Source organism: Epargyreus clarus, unplaced genomic scaffold, assembly GCF_041222505.1.
Source record: "Epargyreus clarus isolate Ecla_fem2 unplaced genomic scaffold, WU_Ecla_fem_2.2 ptg000017l, whole genome shotgun sequence".
In the NCBI taxonomy this organism is placed as follows: domain Eukaryota; kingdom Metazoa; phylum Arthropoda; class Insecta; order Lepidoptera; family Hesperiidae; genus Epargyreus; species Epargyreus clarus.
In genome coordinates this window covers 12,598,212-12,617,659 of record NW_027332225.1, presented here as the reverse complement: position 1 = coordinate 12,617,659, position 19,448 = coordinate 12,598,212, and the positions used below count along the sequence as shown (strand labels likewise).

The following is a 19,448-nucleotide window of genomic DNA, read 5'->3' as shown; positions in this document are numbered from 1 at the left end:
TTCAATTGCATGATCTTCTGCTACTTCAATATAATAAAAACCTTTTTTTTTCTTATATATTATTTTTAACAAAAAATATCTATACAAGTATCAGATCTATAAACATTTTTGTATGTATATTTGCAGTCTGAGGATCGTACTGGAGAAACAGATACAAGTGAGATTTGGCCGACCGAAGAAACACTGACTTCAGTTGAGGTAAGACAATTTATTCAAAACCCATTATAAATAGCTATAATGTCCACTAAAGCATCGATATGTACTCCCATAATCTTCGCATCTTTATCTTTTTTCTATTTTTAGTTACTTAACTTCTATACCGATAGTATTATAACTGTAAAAAAATATAGAACTGAGAAAAAATATTGTAACTGACAATTTGCAAGTGCTTCTGCAGGTAATAAATAAATAATTCATTTCATTCCTCACAAAGTAAACTATGAGCACAAATCTCTATTTGAGGGAAGGAGGAACGAGTGAAGGAAATTCTGCAGTTTCTATAAATTGCTGAATTAATTTCCCTGTGTTTCCAGGCTGACGATCACACGAACGAAGAACGCGCTGTCACAAACAAACCTAGAACTGCACTCGAAGCGAGAAAAGCCTATTTTGCTGTTCATGGTCGCAGCGTTAGTGAGAATCGTAAGTATGGTGTTTGTAAAGAACAAACGATTCAAAAAGCGATCAACTGCACTATGTTAAAACGCAATGTATCGATGTAAATAGCCTTCACATACGTTTTCAAAATTTAGGAAAATTCAGTGAAACTTCTTACGGATTTACCAATAGATGAGCCTGTGGTACTTACGTTGTAGCACTGTAATGTTATGGCAAAACATCTCCTGTGATTATTATACTTTGTTACAAATACATGTTACTGTACACATGTGAGAACATGTAATAGATTTTTTTTGCATTCAAAAATTATTTTGAATGCCTCAAAAAATCTAATACATGTTCTCATTATACATTATGTTACATTATAGTAATAATACTTAGGTTACACAGTAGGTGAGCAAGTATCTAAGCAAGTAATTAAATTTAATGAGAAAAACGGTTTCTACACTCACAGCCCCACATTAGGATTGCCGGTGCCGTGGGTGCCATGGAAACATACAAACCCAGAACATAAATATATCTAAATTCACCATTTAAATTTTCTGGCCGGAGATCGAACCAGGAACCCTTTGCGCGTCAGACCGGTATGGAGACCTCTCTGCCACGCTTAAGATATTAATATCACGAGGAAATTTACATGCCAGAAATTTCTGTAAAAAGTTCCCAAGAGTGTGTGAACAATTCGCACTTGGCTGTTGTAATGAACAATGACCTAATCAGTGTTAACTCTCATAGAGGATACGTGCTTAACAGTGGAATAATAATAGGTCGACGACAAGTAATTTGAGCCGCTTTTTGTATAACGACCTTTTATATACTCCAAAATTTTTCAACAATAAATACGTATTTATTTTTTCCCATTTTCAGAATGTATGGAGTTCGAACGAAATCGCTGTGGTAAGGTTCTTATTTTAATAACTTTGGTAAATCAGTCATATACATATAAAGTACGTAACTAAAATAATGAAATAACTTTTAGAATTTATGGAAGATTTTAAAAAGAAGCTTGTAGATGTTTTCAAACGCCCTGTCGTCCCTGGCAAGATTGACAGGTTTGGAATTAACGCTCGAGATGTTGCTACAGGAGTGTACCCACATATGGTATATATTTTCGCATTTATATTGCCAACTAATGTTAAATAGTTCTAGATATATTAGTTATGCTATTAATTTGGAAGTAACCTTGCAGACCGCCGGGCTTTAAGTAATTATTGTTCATAACCTATCCTGTTTTTTATGCGGACAAGTCCTCACGCCCTTCTGCTCTGGAGGGCAAAAGGGGTACCGTATGTCGGACTCTTACAGACTAAAACTCTACGGCGTTCCTCTGGACGTTCAGTGCCGGGTCACGAGGACCTTGAGGATTACACTCGCGGACCGGCAACGTTGGCTGGCGCTGGTTCTAACGCCAGCCATGTCCCGAAAGGGACCCGCCTCATCCGTGTCCCTCATAAGTTGAGCGTGCTGAACGCACACACGATATCTCGAGCCCTTGGTACTGGAGTTGGATTCCCCCGAATCCACCTCCGTAGGCTCATAGGATGGGGAAAGGCTGATCTACAGAAAAAGCCGTCCTACGGCGTCCCGTGCGCCTGCGACGAAGCGCATAACCTATCCTAACCCAACCCTAGGAGTGAATATTATGCAAACAAAAATCAACCCAGAAATGACATCTAATTTTATATAAGTAGTGGTCGGTGGTGAATTCCAAATTCTATGCATGTAGTGACGAACATAGGTAATAATAGGTATATATCAGGTTTTTTTTTTTTTTTTTTTTTTTTTTATCGTTTAACCTAACGATTAGGCAGACGTGCTACCTGATGGAAAGTAGTCAACGCCGCCTATGGACATTTGCAACACCAGAGGAGTCGCCAATGCATCGCCGGCTTTGTATGAGAGCTCTTTTTGCACCTTTTTTGAAGAGCCCCATGTCATAGCGCTCCGGGAATACCTCAGGAGGAAGTTCATTCCACATCTTACACGTCCGCGGCAAGAACGTCCGTGCAAACCGAACCGTGGAGGACCGCCACGAGTCCAGTTGGTGTGGATGGAACTTCATCCTTCGGCGAGTGGTGCGATGGAGGAATGGTGACGTAGGCACCAGGTCAAATAGTTCCTCGGAACACCCACCATTCACACACACTATTCACACACAGGTAGACACAGAGATTAACCACTAACCAAATATAATAGGTGTCCTCAAACATTTGGTTAGAGACACGTTGACATCGCCAGCAAATAATGAATTAAGAACGAAATATGACAGTTTCGAGTGTACTGAGTGATACTGTACGAGTATTTCCATATTAGAGCCAAAAAAATTCTCTTCTTCTACTTAAGGAGTTCAATATGTTTATTCAAAGAAGTATCCACGTAACATTATTACGTTAAAATATCCATTAGCGCGAATGGTATCTTATATGTTGACCTAGAATAGAACCAAGCTGCAGGTTTTGAAGGTGGAAACTATGTGTGGAATTGGTAATTCCCAAGCTAACCTTTTTAAAGGAAATCTATGACTAGCACTTTTGTGGATTGCTCATTGCATGCTTGCATCCTTATTTGCTATTGTTATAATAAAGAAATATACCTAAATTCAGTATATTTTATGTATTTATTCCTTGCAGGGTGCACTTGGTTGGCTGGACACATCAAATAGTTGGTTATTCAATTGCGCTAGCGCTCTCATAAGCCCTAACTTCATTTTGACAGCAGCTCACTGCTCTTGGCTGTCTCCGAAAAAATATAATCTGACTGATCCTAAGCCACAGATGGTTAGACTTGGAAACCAAAACATTCTTGAGGTATTATTTTTGGTTTGTTCATGAAGTATTTTAGAAAACTATGTATGTTCTCATTGATATAGTTTTTGCAAAGGTATATTTTCTGCCGGGCTATGATCACGCCAGAGCAGAAATTTTTCCCTGGTTATGTTATATTTATGAAAAATGTGTAAAATACCCATATCATGATTCAGAATTGTGGCTCCCTCTTTTGCCGAATTGCCAAATAACAAATTATAATCAAAAGAAAAATTTGAAAGAGAATGATAGCCACAGATATTATTTGATATTAGTTGTTTTTTGTTATGTGTAATACTTATAATATATCAAACAAGATATACAAGGTAACGATTGGTATCCAATTATAATAACCGCAAGAGACGCAAAATAAATTACCGCATTTTCAGATTGTTAATTAAAGGATATTTGTTTTCCAGAGGAATTCTAAGGACTATTTGGACGTTAAAATTCAAGAAATAATAGTTCATCCCGCATATAAGCCTCCATTAAAGTACTCCGATATAGCATTAATGAAGCTGGTAGAAGAAGTGAAATTCCATGCACATATTGCACCAGCTTGCCTGACTCGTAACCCTAATGTAGATGTTGGCGATGCAGTTGATAGTACGGGTTGGGAATATAAAACTGCTGGTAAGACCTTAATAACAGCCCTTTTTAATTTTACGCGAGACACAGGTAAGTGGGCGATGAGTGTTGGATGTCTTCACCGTGACCACTTATAATCCTGATCACAGTGTGGAACTGAAATGTTAAACTGGGACTAGTACTAAAATGCTAAACTTCATTTATCTTGTTACACATGTTCGTATACGTACAAGGAGGAAGGTAGAAGAACCATTTTTGGTTCGACTCCGGCGGCACCACCGCCACACCCTAAATGCCTAATTACAGCAGTGTTCTGTTTTTATTTTATTAGAATGAAATAAAAATTGAAAATTCTGTCTACCTGTTGGTAAATGATCACTGTTGCTCTTACGTCATAGTAACTGGTTCTACCTGTAGCTGATCACAGAAGTACAATTCGTGAGGATTAGAATGGTCACCTAGTAACTACGTGAGACAGCCGCCATCCATAACCTTCCATCGAAACGTCAGAATTACTTCACGATAGGAATAGGCGTGACGCTCACATCAATATCACGTTTTCAAACAAAGATATTATACTCATATTTCAGCTCTCAAAGGTGACTCCTCATACATCTTAAATTTTGAGATAAGTATCATCGACTCAAACGTATGTGATGGGATGTTTAAAGTAGTGAAAGACAAAAATTTCAAGGGTATTCGATCTCATCAACTCTGCGCGGGGAAAATAAATCAAGGTGTTGATATCTACCAGGTAACAAATTATATATTAATTACTCGTTGCTAGTCATCATTTGCAGCCAATAACTACAACAGTTTCTACATAGTGAAGCAGTGATAGCATGTGGTATAGATCTCGAATTTCTGGGGTTTTTAAGTTTTGTGCGTGCGTAGTAGAAATCAATAACCGCTCTTGCCTTTGGAACAAAATATCGCTAGGAAAACTACGTGCCCAGCAGTTATTTAAAAATGTTCTTAAAGGTGATGGAAATCTACCAAACCGCAATTGTCAATTGAATTATGACTCAAACCCTCATTGTGAGAGGAGATATGTGTCTAACAGCGGAATAATAAAGAGTAAATATTAATAAATTAATTTCAGACCATCGTCAGTGCGTCTATGCATTTGTCAATGTATTTGTCATCCTTCCATCTGTCTTCTTTCATCCATCTCTACCATGCCCATATTCCGTTCCTATTAATCGTATGCCTTCATTTCTAGGAACATTCAGCTCGTTTTATTCAAGTGACGGATGCACGTGTATGCTTGTTCGATGTACCATTATATACTTTGATCGGAGTGACGGCATACGGATTAGGTGGCGCCGGCGCAGGCGTGCCCTCTGTATACACCAGAATATCCAGCTACGTAGATTGGATTGAGGAAAACGTTTGGAAAGAAGAACTTAATTTATAAAAGTGATCGCTTTAACAAATCGATTACCTAATCAATATGTTATAAACACCAATAATTTACCCAATAACTTAAATTTTGTAAATATTTTATATATAAATATTTTACGCATTCCATTCCTTTGTTGCGTAATTTCTACTTGATGATGCATTTGCTCATATTGAATTCCTTCAAATTGTAAACAGATCTACAATTAATTATTAAAACCAAGTCATATGCCGAAAATCATATTTTAATGACATGTAAAAGTGTTTTAAGTAAATACATATTATTTTATTGTATTATATTTTTTTTTATAATCTATGCTAAGGAAATGTTATCTTGTTCTTTGGATAAAATTACAGACCATGCTGATAACACTATACAATTTCAAATATTAAATGAAAACAGAAAACCTTAGAATGCACTTTCAGAAGATATCTCAATATCATTCATCATCGTGTTGCTTATTAGACTATCAGTTTTTTTCTCGCAGACGAACGGAAGTTTCGCGTCGCAAGGAGCATCGTTATAGCCTCCAAGGCCTATGAAAGATCCGCAAAATTCATTATTTCCCAAATGATTTGGCTCATTGGGATACCATTTTTCAAATCCCGACTCGTCTAAGTCATCACCTGAAAATAATGAGTAATTTACATTTTTTATTTACTTATTAAGTGAAAATGAGAAGGCTATAAGATAAACAAGTCGTAATTTTTAAGATGAAAAATTAATTTTGTTAAAATAATATCGATTGCTAATGAAAAGTATAACATAAACAATTTTATGACATGTAAGATTGGAGGCCTACCTGAAGACCTGAAATTCAGTTCTGCCGTAAGTTGGAACGTCTAAACGTTCAAACTAAAATACAGCAGCTCGTAACATCGTCATAATATGGCAGCGAAAACATCACATTATAGGCAACTACATATAAAACAACAATTTTTAAATCCATTTACTCACCATGTATTGTGGTCCATTGCCCTGATTTATCATAGTCAATAATACCGACGAATACGTTGTCTTTAACCTCAGGATAAGTTTTCAATAAGCAAACTAGAGAATTATATTCCTTATTACTATTTATCACTACCAAGTGACCGCCCTCAGCGGAACACGTCATGAAGGCGTCATGCCACGTTGTTGCTCTACTGTGGATCTTGTAACAAGTGTCGACATCGGGAACATAAGTGTATTCTGAAATAATGACAAGATTAATATTTATCCCTCCAACTATACTTTCTACAAAATAAGAGAACAAGATTTTATAACACTGAATCAGCAAACTCGTGTGCTATATATAACAGGTGTACTACCTAATGTTAATAACATGTGCGTTTTCACTCCTTAGTACTAGGATCATTGCCTCATATGTAAGTCAGCCGGCATATAACTCCCTGGTTTAACCAAACTGGATATATAACTTTTCGAGTTTTGTTTAAATAAGATCTACAACGTGCAATAGTTTCTACTCCATATGAATATTACTAATAATCTTCACATAGTTTGAGCGTAAACAGGTAATGAGGATATAGTTTAAAATATTTTTTAATAAAGTATTTAACGATCTTTATTTTTTAGTATTTTTTTCGAGAGTAAGCATATATGCAGTAGTGCGGTAAGTAAATATGTAGTTTAAGATGACTGATTACATTATGTTATCGAGATTATATTACCTTTGTCGACGGTTCCACAGGTGCCTACGGTTTCATTTTTATTCCTTTTGTAGCAAATATACGGATATGATGCATCGTTACAATAATCGTTGGTGATTGTACCATTAGGCATAAATACCACACATCGCTTGTCAATATCAGACGAAGGTCCCCATTTGTTCCAAGATACTGGCATTCTTTCCAAGGGAACTCCTGGAAACAAAAATGAAAACAAAACTGACGATTATAAAATGTTCATCAAATGCAAAGAAAAACAATTGCTTGGAACTATGAACTCTAGTAGACACTAGTTCTGTTTTCACTAGGATAGGGGTTTTTTAATTTTTTAAATAAAGGCAAATTACAGTTATTATATCGTCACTAGAAAGTGGCCCCTTTGCGTGTTATACTTTTAGCCTATCCAGTGACGACATAAAAGTGACCAAAAATGTAACAAGTTATATATTGAAAATCAATTGCGCCGCCTACAAATGAACTAGTTTACTTTAAAGATTAGTTGTCACTCTACTAAAAGATCGTGAGGGAACTAAAATGCCGTAGACAGGAGTATTTAATAAATGTAATCTGAGTAGACGCGAGGCCAGCAGCAGAATAGCAGAGAGTAGACACTTCTTGAAAATATCTTAAAAAATAAATACCCTGTCAGTTATCTTTCTTTAATTTAATTATCGTCAAATAGTGTTTAGCAAAAGTACCTTTTACTGAATAATAGTCACCATAGCTGAACTTGGCATGGATTCCTGTAAATACGCTCTGGTATATTTGGTTTTTCATCAAATTCATCATTGCATCCGACATTGATCTATCTAACGGAGTTGCGAGCTCGCCACCTGTTGAATAACGTTGTTAAAATGTTATTGAACTTATTCTGGCTATTTAAATAATCCATATCTCTCTCTTATACAAATTCACAATTACATATATAATGTCCCAGCAATCAGCATGTTGGTATCTTTTTACATATATTTAGTTATATCGTCATATAAATAATTAGATAATTTACACTTACAATTTTAATGTATGTTCTGTTAATTCTACTACATTTTAATTATATACAGGGTGAATTATTAAAACGGGCCTTCAGGGCCAAATCCGAAACTATAAGGATTAGCGAAAAATGCTGAAAGGAGTTACGAGGCCAATTTTGATAAAAACTAAAACTGCATCATTAGTTTTTTAAAATATTTTTTCCTTAGCCGGGAATAGAAAGAGTTCATTTTGAAAAAAATATAGAGGGAATATAGGGGGTGCATTTTTTTTCAAAATGAACTCGTTCGATTCCCGGCTAGGGAAATAGTACATTACGATACGCGTGGCCAAAGTAGCCTATTTTTGCACAGCGTGAAGTTAGCGCCCGAGCGCAGCGAGGGTGCTAAACGCCGTGCAGATAATAGGCTACTTTTGTCACAAGTATCGTATACTATTTTATAGCTTGTGTGACATAAACCCGCTTATACTTGTGAAGAAATATGAAGAAAATATGATAATTATTTTGAAACTTATAAATGATTGAAACTAAAAATTATGAACTAAAAAAACAATAAAAATGTGACACAACCAAAACCTAAATAAAGTGATAAAGATAAATATAACACCACACATACGTCGAAATCTATCAAGCCATTTAGGCTACATACAGGCGTATTAAAGAAACATATGATAAGCAATCACATAATGTACTAATACATAACTAATACTAGTGATACAGTAGAAAATCGATTATCCGGACCTCAGTTATAAATATTCGCGATTGTTCGGATTGTGAAACGTGAACAAGTAACTTTGTAATAACCCTTACAGATCAGCCACATTTTGTGTGACATGTACATTTAAATTCCGGAAAGTCGCCAAATCGCAACAAAATAGTTACTATAAAAAACAAAAACCCGATTGCTAAAAATATAACCTATGTTATCGCCACAATTTAGACGAATCCTGCGACACATCATGTACAAAATTAATGAAGTCGTTTGACTTTGCCAAAGAATGAAAAATACATACGTAACAAACATATAGTCGAAAAACATCACCTTCCTAAATCGGTTTAAATAGCTTTTCTTCATAAACTCAATTATCCAAATTTTCGATAATCCGAATGCCACAAATACGACAACAAATAGTCGAGATTCTACTGGAGACTACTCAAATAGCCATAATACTAATTATGGCTAATTTTGATAGTGATTCCTAATTTAAATATCTCCTACTATGGTGTGTAGCGAAAATACCTAATCAAAACAAACAATAAAATTCGATAAAGCCCAATAGTATGTCTTATAGTGATGCTATTGCTTAGTATGTACAATGGCAAAAACATTTATAAATACGTCCAAAATAAAATATTAAAATAATTATAGCTTTAAACAAAATACTCATTACTCACTTTTAATTTATAAATGGCATTTAAAAGTATGAAACGTTCATAGCTATGTTTATTTTTTACAACTGTGAGGGTAGTGTAATAATATTCGTACGGTGTAAAAATCGGCTACTTTGGACACAGAAATGCGTGGCTAAAATGCGGGTTTAGGTCACAGAGTGTTATAATAGTACATTACAATACGAGGACGAAATAGTACATTACAATACGAGGACGAAAATTTTTTTTCTGACAAGTGTGACTTTGCAGGCCGAGCCGCAGGCGAGGACTGCAATCACACGAGTCAGAAAAACATTTTTCGTCCGCGTGTTGTATAAAATTTTATATTACGGGGTCGGAAATGGGGGTTTTGCGCACGCGAAACGTGCGTAAAACGTCAATTTACGCACGCCGTGATATAATTTTTTTTTCTGACAAGTGTGAGTTTGCAGGCCGAGCCGCAGGCGAGGACTGCAATCACACGAGTCAGAAAAACATTTTTCGTCCGCGTGTTGTATAAAATTTTATATTACGGGGTCGGAAATGGGGGTTTTGCGCACGCGAAGCGTGCGTAAAACGTCCATTTACGCACGCCGTGATATAAAACTTATTTTAAAAACGTAATGATGCAGTTTTAGTTTTTATGAAATTCGGCCTAGTAACTCCTTTCAGCATTTTTCGCTAATCCTTATAGTTTCGGATTTGGCCCTGAAGGACCGTTTTAAAAATTCATCCTGTATATGTGTAGATACAGTAATACAGCATGGCCGTGGTCGTGCGCCACATTATCTTTTGGGTTGTCTTCAAAACAATTCACTGTACCAGGAAGTAATCTTAGAGCGCCATTCTTACATTTGTTTTACTGTCGTGATAAAGTGTTATATTATACAAGTAAATCTACTGATGGAGAAGCACGAAGTGAGTAACCAAATTCTATCAACGTGACCTTAACCGTAACCATTCGTGTACTGAAACCCTTTACAGTGTCATAATTTATTTTTTTAGACATTCCTCGTTATATTATCGTACTGTATCGTATTCGATACATTATCAATGTGGGAAATACCTTCACGTTTGCATCTATTGTGAGCTTCGCCCCACTTCGCAGGCACGCGGTGCAGCTTGAGCCAGCCATCTATCTCACCAATATAGGTATAGTCGTATCGGAACTCGGGGATTTTCTCTTCAATTGAGTCTTCGTACTGCTTTTCTGTTCAAGTTAAGTTTAAGTTTAATTTAAGTAAAACGAGTATAGTACGGCCGGGGATGTACCACCGCTTCAATAGAAAGATGTTCATGCCGGCTGACTCACTCATGAGGCGACCATCTGAGTCCTCAACAGTAGTAATGCATTTCATGATCCGATTACAGTACCCTTACCATGAGTTTTTACGTTTTGACAAATATGATTGTTTTGGTATTTGTTTACGTATTTGCTCATACAATTTCCAATCAGCGTCAGCATCAGCAAGAATTGATCTCAGTTAGCCACGCTACACTACGAGTACAAGACATAAATATTGAATGAATAATGAAAAGACATAGGCATCTTCCTTTGACGCGTGTTAAACAAATTTATACAAATAATATAGGTGAAGAGATTGTTTAGTTGAACGTTATTTTTTTAATTTATTTAGATTTAATATTGATATCTATTAAACCCATCTAAACATCAAATTAAAATTTTAAATTTTAAGGCCTAAAATAATAATTTTGGTTTACACATAAAATATAGATATATGCTGTAGCGGACTTTTATTTAGGACTATTTTTAACCGACTTCAAAAAGGACGTGGTTATCAATTCGGCCGGTACCCTTTTTTATGTATGTACACGAATTACTCCGCCGTTAGTGGACCGATTTCAATAATTCTTTTGTTATTGTATAGAGACGAGCTGAAAGTTGGTCCCATTTAAATATGGTTAGGATCCATCGATGGGTTCTGGAGAAAATGAGGGGAACTCCTCCACCCATGTAAATATAACAGCCATAACTTCGCCGTTTATGAACCTATTTTAATGCCTTTAATTTCGTGTGTGTAAAATTGCTACAAGTGCAATTGCTACAAAGGGACCACCATTTAAATATGATGAGGATCAGAGTGGGTTCTGGAGACAAAATATGTAACTCCTCAAACGATGGGTATAATTGAGTTTTGTTTGAAGATATTTGGTGTAGGTTCTAATGAAATTACAAAGCCAGTTCACCATTGACTATTTAAGGGTCTGATAATGTGGCTCGGAGACAAAATATGTAAATCCTCAACCGATGGGAATAATTGAGTTGTGTTTGAAGATATTTGGTGTAGGTTCTAATGTCATTATAAAGCCAGTTCACCATTGACTACATAAGGGTCTGTTAATGCGGCTCGGAGACAGAATATGTAACTCCTCAACCGATGGGAATAATTGAGTCGTGTTCAAAGATATTTGGTGTAGGTTCTAATGAAATTGCAAAGCCAGTTCATCATTGACTATTTAAGGGTCTGATTATGTGGCTCGGAGACAAAATATGTAACTCCTCAACCAATGGGAATAATTGAGTTGTGTTTAAAGATATTTGGCGTAGGTTATAATGAAATTGCAAAGCCAGTTCATCATTGACTATTTAGTTAGGTTAGGTTGGAACATATAAGACAATACAAAACTAAGCGAGCAGGGCGCAGCAGCGCCCTGCGAGCGGGCGGTTCCAATCAATGTAAACTCAGACCTTACCTTCATTCATGATCACGTTTTTACATTTTTATATTGTATTAATATAAATGTTAATATGTCATCACTAAATAGGGTGAAAAAAAAATTTAACATAAAAATACAACCGACTTCTATGTCACTACTACAAAGTAAAAAATAATTGAAATATATGTTGGTTTAGTACATATTTCTGAAGTCGGCGCTCATATTACACACGCTGTTTACATTGTTATCGAACGAAATATATTGAGCGCCGACTTCAGAAATATGTACTAAACCAACATTTATTTCAATTATTTTTTACTTTGTAGTGACAGAAGTCGGTTGTATTTTTTGTTAAAAATTTTTAGACAAACAATTCCCCCAAATATTACTTTCGCGTAACTTTGACGATTGAGGCTGCGAACGCAAGACAGCTCTGAGAGGGCACGATATTTTGCGACTTACTTGATACTTAACGTATATTCTTAATCTTATATTTATATTAAGCTAAACCATACAATATCCTTATACATTTTAGTCTATGTTATGTTATTCTAATGAATGTATGTATGTTATTCTAATGTATAAACTATTTTATTGGAAAGTTTTATCCTAATCCGGTTAGTAGCTTTCGCTACAAGAACGAACGAACATCCATCCATCCTCACATACTTTCGCCTTTATATTATAAGTAGGTAGGACTCACTTGTCGTGTATGCGAGGCTCAATTCGTGGAAACAAAACGAAAACAAAATTGCGTACAAAAATGTATGCATTGTTGTTTATTTCAACAACTCGCAGCAAACCAACACAAAGTAACTATGAGATATAATAATAAAACAACTGTATTTATAGCATAAAAATATCTAGGTACTTTATTTCTTATCAATTCGGTTGTGGTTTTACCAAATGACAGAAATATTACTATTATACTTGTAATATTCAAAACAGGAAAGATACATAAATAAATATAGTTTAAAAAACTAAAATAATGGACTGATTAAAGATAATTTAATGGAAATTAATTGTAATAAGTTAATATTAAAAAATAATAATACTTAACAAAAAAAAAGTTATATCTGTTATTTTTTCTTTAAGTAATAAATTTGACATCGATCCAGATTATAAATATATTAGTAAATTTTCTATTTAAACATGTTTCAGTTTATGGTTCAAAGGTGGTAGAACCCTTTGTGGTTCGACTCCGGCGGCACCACCGCCACACCTATTTCAGCCTAATAACAGCAGTGTTAAGCGCTGCTGTGTTCCGTTTTGAAGGGTGTGGTAAGGGAGACATACTTTTCTGAGGCATTCCAGCTTAGTCCTCAGGGGTAGCAGCGCATCTGTGGCCGACTTCAGGTAGGAATATCTAATCCTACCTGGGGTTGATTACAGATGTCCATGGGCGGCAGTAGCCACATACCATCAGGTGGACTGCATGCTCGTCTGCTACTCCTACATTATAAAAAAAAAAGTGTGTGTGTGTCAGCTACGACGCACGATTGGAGTTTACTCCTTACGAACGATAATTATGATATATATCGAATAGAAAAAAAGTTTCAGTTTATAACTTAAAACTTAATAATTATAATTTCTTTGCCATCTATAAAATATCCTTGTAGCAATTTACGGATGCAATTTATATGAGACTCAATAAACATGTTATTATATGTAATTTGGATTGTTTCTGAATGTTTTATAATTGTAGAATTCATTTAAAACGTATTGCTAATTTTATATAACTTATTTTGAACATAATTCATTAGCAATAATTCTGCAATAAATATCAAATAATACTGTTTTGATTTTTCCCGTTTATCGTTGATAGATGGTGCTGGTCAATAATGCATCCATTTTTATAAGTTAAATTAATATATCAGTAACTTACAAAAGCCTCTTTATGTTAAAAACTTATTTTGTTAATATTATATCTTATTCAATTGCTTACTGATTTTATATGTTACTCTTCTTTAAAAACGTACATAAAAGATTGTTAATCATATTATGGCGCCAATGTTCATATTTTTCAGTGTTTATAAATGATCAAACCTATAACTTAATTTAGGCAAAAATGTAAACAAATTAGTTAATGACGTTTTAATGTTTTATATATTGCTAATTATTTATATTGTAATAATTACTTTCATATGGGATTTGAACTGACTGTATTTTAAATTAATAAAAGCACTCTTGATTCATATTTTGGTTAAAAACGCTACTTCCTTTTTAACCGACTTCAAAAAGGAGGAGGTTATCAATTCGGCCGGTATCTTCAGAAATATGTACTAAACCAACATTTATTCGAATTATTTTTTACTTTGTAGTGACATAGAAGTCGGTTGTATTTTTTGTTAAAAATTTTTTTGAGAGGATATGATGATTGTAATGAGATACGCTGTGTAATGTATTCCATCTCATTCTTTTACACGTTTAATCCTACAGATATATATGTTTGTCTCTTTCTACATAACGCCTCAACTTTTCGTGTTACACTTGATTTTACTCCTCATAAAATTTCCGTACCGGGCCTTATAACTCAAATCGTTTCTTAAGGAGTAAACTCCAAAAAAAAAAATGTACGCCATAAAATAAGTAGCTGTTTATAGGAACTTTACCATGAACTTTTTTTCATAGTTAACGCCATCTAGCGACTCAGTGGAAAATTTTTGTAGATCGATACATCACTTGGCCAACTAGTTATGATTTAATCCCGCCTCTAATATCGTCCATCCTGATAGGGCAATGGAATAAAAAAATATTAAAATCGTGTATTGTCATCGGTATGCGATATGCAGCCATTAAAGTACATGCATTATGAACATTTTAACAGTATATGTATTACGTTCAACATATAAAAGCGAAAAACATCGAAAAATAGCAGTTTCTTGTATTTATTATATTTAAACTTTTTTTTTTTTAGTATTTATTGTTATAGTAGCCACCATTATACATACTCTGTAAATAATTATCTATTGTTTACGGTTTAGAAGGTAGAGCCCTGTGACAGACAACAGACAGCGGAGGCATAGTAATAGGGTTCCGTTTTTACCTTTTAAGTAAAAAGGGCACTGCAGCCATGGTGTTTCATACTGAATCCCATTATACTTAGTTTATCATTTATTATTATAATCTATTTTTATTGTCTTCAGAAGACTGCATAGCCCTAGTACAACTCTGGCTAGAAAAAGGTGTGATAATTAATTAATTGTTAAGACTGGAACATTATTTTATTCAGGATCCGCTGTACTTCCGCCTGCGGTGGATTTTAAACTCAGAGCCCTCGATTGAGAGACAGACTTTCTAACCACTAGTATAATCATATTAATAGCATTTGTTTTGTATATATTAATTATTTTTAAATTCTTTGGAGGGCGAGACTATCATTGATTATATCGGTCGGTCTTATCGAGTGATGTGGCTGCTTCAGAAGGCTAAGCTACACCTAATTCCGAGCATAGCATTCTCTGACTTTGAGTTTTCGGCTTTGAGGCTTCTAAAGCCTGCAGTAAAGGATCATATCTTGACGCCATACGGCATCACTGGCTCGAATACTTTCAAATTCAGGCAAAGAGGAATTTGGTGTAAGAAAGCACTCCATATTTTTCCGCACGTAAACTAGCTGAGGTTGATTCTTCGAGTAACGCACAACAACAACCTATACGGTTGTGACATGGAGTCGTAGGCATGATGTTTGCCTTGTCCCTGTTGATTTTTAGGCCCGTCCGTTGTGAGGCATTGTGGCGTTGTAGATGTCACGTAGGTTTTGAAGATGGTAACATCCATTGTGGTTCGACTCCAGCGGCCGGCCGTCCGGATAGGCAGGTTCATGAAGTACCTTGGGGTCTTACACTGGACAGCCGCTGGTGCTTCGACGAGCACTTCGATCGTCTTGTTCCTCGGATTCATAAGGTAACGGGTGCTATGCTATATGCTATGCGCGGAAACTGAATTCCGCGCAACGTACGATCGCAATCGGAGTCACCCGAGGTTACGTATGAGGCGGCTACAGTCTTGGGGCGGCTTCTGCCCCTGGATATTCTGGCGGATATGGACGCACGGGTCTTTCATAAGATTCGAGTCCTCCGTCAGAGGACTGAACCATTCGACGAAGTGACGATCTGAGCGCTTCGTGGGAGAGCCAAATGGCGAGCTCTGAGGTGCTGGCGCGAACGGCTTGAGGAGCCTAGGAACATACGCCAAAGGGCGATTGACACTATCCTACCGAACTTTCGAGCCTGGTTGAAGAGCAGGGGTAGAGTGACCTACCGCCTTACTCAGATACTCACCGGATATGGCTGTTTCGGTGAGTGTCTAAAAAGGATACAACGAGAAGAGACAGCTCGGTGTCACACAGCACACGCTGCAGTTCTGCCCGACGTGGGAGTCGTAGCGGCGAATTCACGTCAAAAATATGAGACCAGATCTGTCTCCGTCGGTCATCGTCGGAGCGATGGTTCGGCGCAGCGAAGCATGGGACGGCATGATCACCATCTGCGACATGGTCATGTGTGAGAAGGAAGACGCCGAGCGACCAAGGGAGCGCGCTGAACCCGCTCGGAGGAGAAGTCGCTGCGGCCGTACTTAGCAGTCCCCGGCGAGGTATCCCTGTAATTCCGGGACAAGAATAGGGCTACGGTATGCCCTGCCTGTCGTAAGAGGCGACTAAAAGGGGGCTTCTGGGGTCGTGGGTGGCAAGAGTGGGAGCTCCAACCGCCCAGCTAACGGCCCCGGGAAGGACGGCGGTATGTGTGGTCGGATACCGTCGTACGCACCAGACGGTGCGGTGAGCGATACGCTTATCTGGGCGGAGCCCGACGGGGCAATGCGTTAAGAGGACTCCGGTTGCGGTCCTTTGGAGATCCCGGAGTCCTCTATGCAGCGCTGAGGACGGCCACCGGGGGGGTTTTAGTGCGGTAAGAGTCCCACATAACCATGTGTCACTCCCACGGCATCGGTTACCGTTTGAAGGTTTCCCCCTCGTGAACAAAAAAAAGGGGTAACGGTGCATCTGTTGCTTCAGGTAGAAATTTAATCCTATTTGAGGTTAACACAGTTTAAAATCTCGATGTATCTACAGTTGATCTGGCATCGCTGAAAAGCCTAGCACCGTAAAGTTTAGATACTCGTAACAGCACGATTATACTCTCAGCCTACTACTATATAAATGACCGCTAATGGCAAAATTTCATTCTGTGCTTTGTAGCACACGTTAATTCGACGATATCAAGAGTTGTAGCACTTGGATATCGTTAAAACTTGTTAGAGGCCTTATGGATAATGGATAAAAAAATTGACATGGTTCGGCCACTAATCCGTATGGCAGAGTAGCGTAGTACAATACGGTCCAGACCTCCCTCAGTTGTAAGAAGTGAGCAATGCCCAGGAATAAGAGTTAGAAAGGTTGGAGACATAGAATCCATAATGTTTTAAAAAATCTCGAGTTCCCGGGAATTCCCGGGAAAATGTGGTCGGGAAATCCCGTGGGCCGGGAAGAAAAATATGCCGGGAAATGTAGGAACCCTAGTATGACTGTATAGTCCAAGCTGATAAAAGCGTAATAAAAAAATCGAAAAGCAAGCAGACAATTAGGGATGCCGATCCGAAAAAACTTTTAATTGATATCTAGTACTAGATCGATTCAGTGAATCGATATTTCATCTTAGTAAATCGAAACACAATTTTTCTGTTTCTATTTTATATCTGTTTCTAAATTATGTGCGTATTATAAATGAATTATCACTTGCTACACGGTGAAGGAAAACATCGTGAGGAAACCTGCATACCTGAGAGATTTATATAAAAAATCTTAAAGGTATGTAAAGTCTACCAATACGCACTTGGCCAGCGCGGTAGACTATGGCCTAATCCTTCACATTATGAGAGGAGACCCGTGCCCAACAGTGGGACAGTAATGGGTTGTTGATGACGGAACCCTAAAAATATCTAACATTACCTATTAAATTAATTAATCGTGAATAAGTTAATAAGTTTGGTGTTTTTATCTATGTTTCCTGTTTTGAGTATTATGAGTATAGGTAATAGTAATATTTCTGTCATCTGGTAAAACCACTACCAAAATGATAAGAAATAAAATAAATATTTTTATGCTATAAATACACTTGTTTTAGGAGACCTTTATTAAAAAAAGAACACAACATTTACTCAAAGTTACCTGATATAGGTTGGTTGCATGGTATTCAAGAAAATCAAAAAGGGGCGGGCATTGTATCTTGATAAAAAATAATCTCATCAATTATTATTCTTAGCAATTTAAGTGACCTGGTATATGACTTCTGCTTTGAATGTTCAGGCGTGGAGCTGATATCACTTAAAATTACTGTATTATGTATTTATAGAACTCCTTACAGTAATCCTCGGGTTTTTCATGATAATTTACAACAAGTTTTATTGAGAATATCTCATAAATATCAAAAAAATATAATTTGTGGAGACTGGAATTTTGATACCTTGACACCTAGTTGTAGCTGCCAAGAATTAATAAATATGCTTACAAACTTTAATATAGAACTGCACATTAAAGTACCAACTCGACAAGCAGCATGTCTTGATCAATTTGAAAGTAATATCAAACAAGCTCAAGCGCAAGTACATTACCTAGGTCTTTCCGATCACGAAACAGGACAAACTGTAAGCGTAAAAATATATAGAAAAGGCGAATTAAGATACTGGTATGAGCACGTATGATTTTATTAAACAAAACATGAATACATTTTATAATTGCATTTTGTCTATAACCTTTTCGGAAATCTATAAACAAAAAATTTTTCAAGAATCCTTCGATTAATTTTATGGCTTGTTCGTACTTTTCTGTAACTTGAGTTTCCCAACATACACCGTGAAAAAATCTAATAAACAGGAAAAAATGTTGTGGCTAACTAAGGGGGTAAAAAATCCAATGTCAAAAAAATAACCTTGTATTTAAATTACAAATTAATACATCAGAATAAAAAAGCACGTAAATATGAATATAAAAAATATAGCACTATACTTATGAAATGCATAAATAAATCGCGACATAAAAGAAAATAAAGAAATAGACAGAATAATTTATAATAATCGAATATATACTGATTCTGTGAACATCAGCGATGATGATGATATATTGATAAGCGACGTGTGGTATTTATTCTCAATGGTACAATCACTAACGATTATTGTAACGAAGCGTCATATCCGTATATTTGCTACAAAAGGAACAAATAGAAACCTTAGGCTCCTGTGGAACCATCGACAAAAGTAATACAATCTCAATCATATAATCTAATTAGTCATCTTAAACTACATATTTACTTACCGCACTACTGCATATA

The 19,448-nt window shown here is 36.2% G+C and overlaps 2 protein-coding genes across 2 annotated transcripts; one reads left to right on the top strand and one right to left on the bottom strand.

Moving 5' to 3' along the window:
• Window positions 1-65: 65 nt before the first annotated feature.
• Window positions 66-5,652, top strand: LOC140748958 (serine protease snk-like). Its single transcript, XM_073081934.1, has 8 exons — window positions 66-198; window positions 534-642; window positions 1,486-1,515; window positions 1,598-1,719; window positions 3,249-3,425; window positions 3,842-4,055; window positions 4,601-4,764; window positions 5,233-5,652. The coding sequence occupies exons 3-8, from the start codon at window positions 1,491-1,493 to the stop codon at window positions 5,425-5,427; spliced, it is 897 nt and encodes a 298-aa protein (XP_072938035.1). The 5' UTR covers window positions 66-198; window positions 534-642; window positions 1,486-1,490; the 3' UTR covers window positions 5,428-5,652.
• Window positions 5,653-5,669: 17 nt separating this feature from the next.
• LOC140748955 (C-type mannose receptor 2-like) lies at window positions 5,670-12,923 on the bottom strand. The gene is made up of 6 exons (XM_073081929.1): window positions 12,824-12,923; window positions 10,508-10,651; window positions 7,778-7,912; window positions 7,083-7,274; window positions 6,370-6,603; window positions 5,670-6,038 (listed from the first exon to the last, which is right to left on the bottom strand). The coding sequence occupies exons 1-6, from the start codon at window positions 12,891-12,893 to the stop codon at window positions 5,821-5,823; spliced, it is 993 nt and encodes a 330-aa protein (XP_072938030.1). The 5' UTR covers window positions 12,894-12,923; the 3' UTR covers window positions 5,670-5,820.
• Between the last annotated feature and the right edge of the window lie 6,525 nt (window positions 12,924-19,448).

Excerpts from the sequence above, each read along its gene's own strand:
- LOC140748955 (XM_073081929.1), bottom strand. The coding sequence starts at position 12,893 with ATGCATACATTTTTGTACGCAATTTTGTTTTCGTTTTGTTTCCACGAA. Across the intron at positions 7,275-7,777 it reads TGACTATTATTCAGTAAAAG|GAGTTCCCTTGGAAAGAATG; the intron begins GTACTTTTGCTA and ends TTTTGTTTCCAG. Across the intron at positions 6,039-6,369 it reads GCAATGGACCACAATACATG|GTGATGACTTAGACGAGTCG; the intron begins GTGAGTAAATGG and ends CATTATTTTCAG.
- LOC140748958 (XM_073081934.1), top strand. The coding sequence starts at position 1,491 with ATGGAGTTCGAACGAAATCGCTGTG. Across the intron at positions 1,516-1,597 it reads GTTCGAACGAAATCGCTGTG|AATTTATGGAAGATTTTAAA; the intron begins GTAAGGTTCTTA and ends AATAACTTTTAG. Across the intron at positions 3,426-3,841 it reads GAAACCAAAACATTCTTGAG|AGGAATTCTAAGGACTATTT; the intron begins GTATTATTTTTG and ends TTTGTTTTCCAG.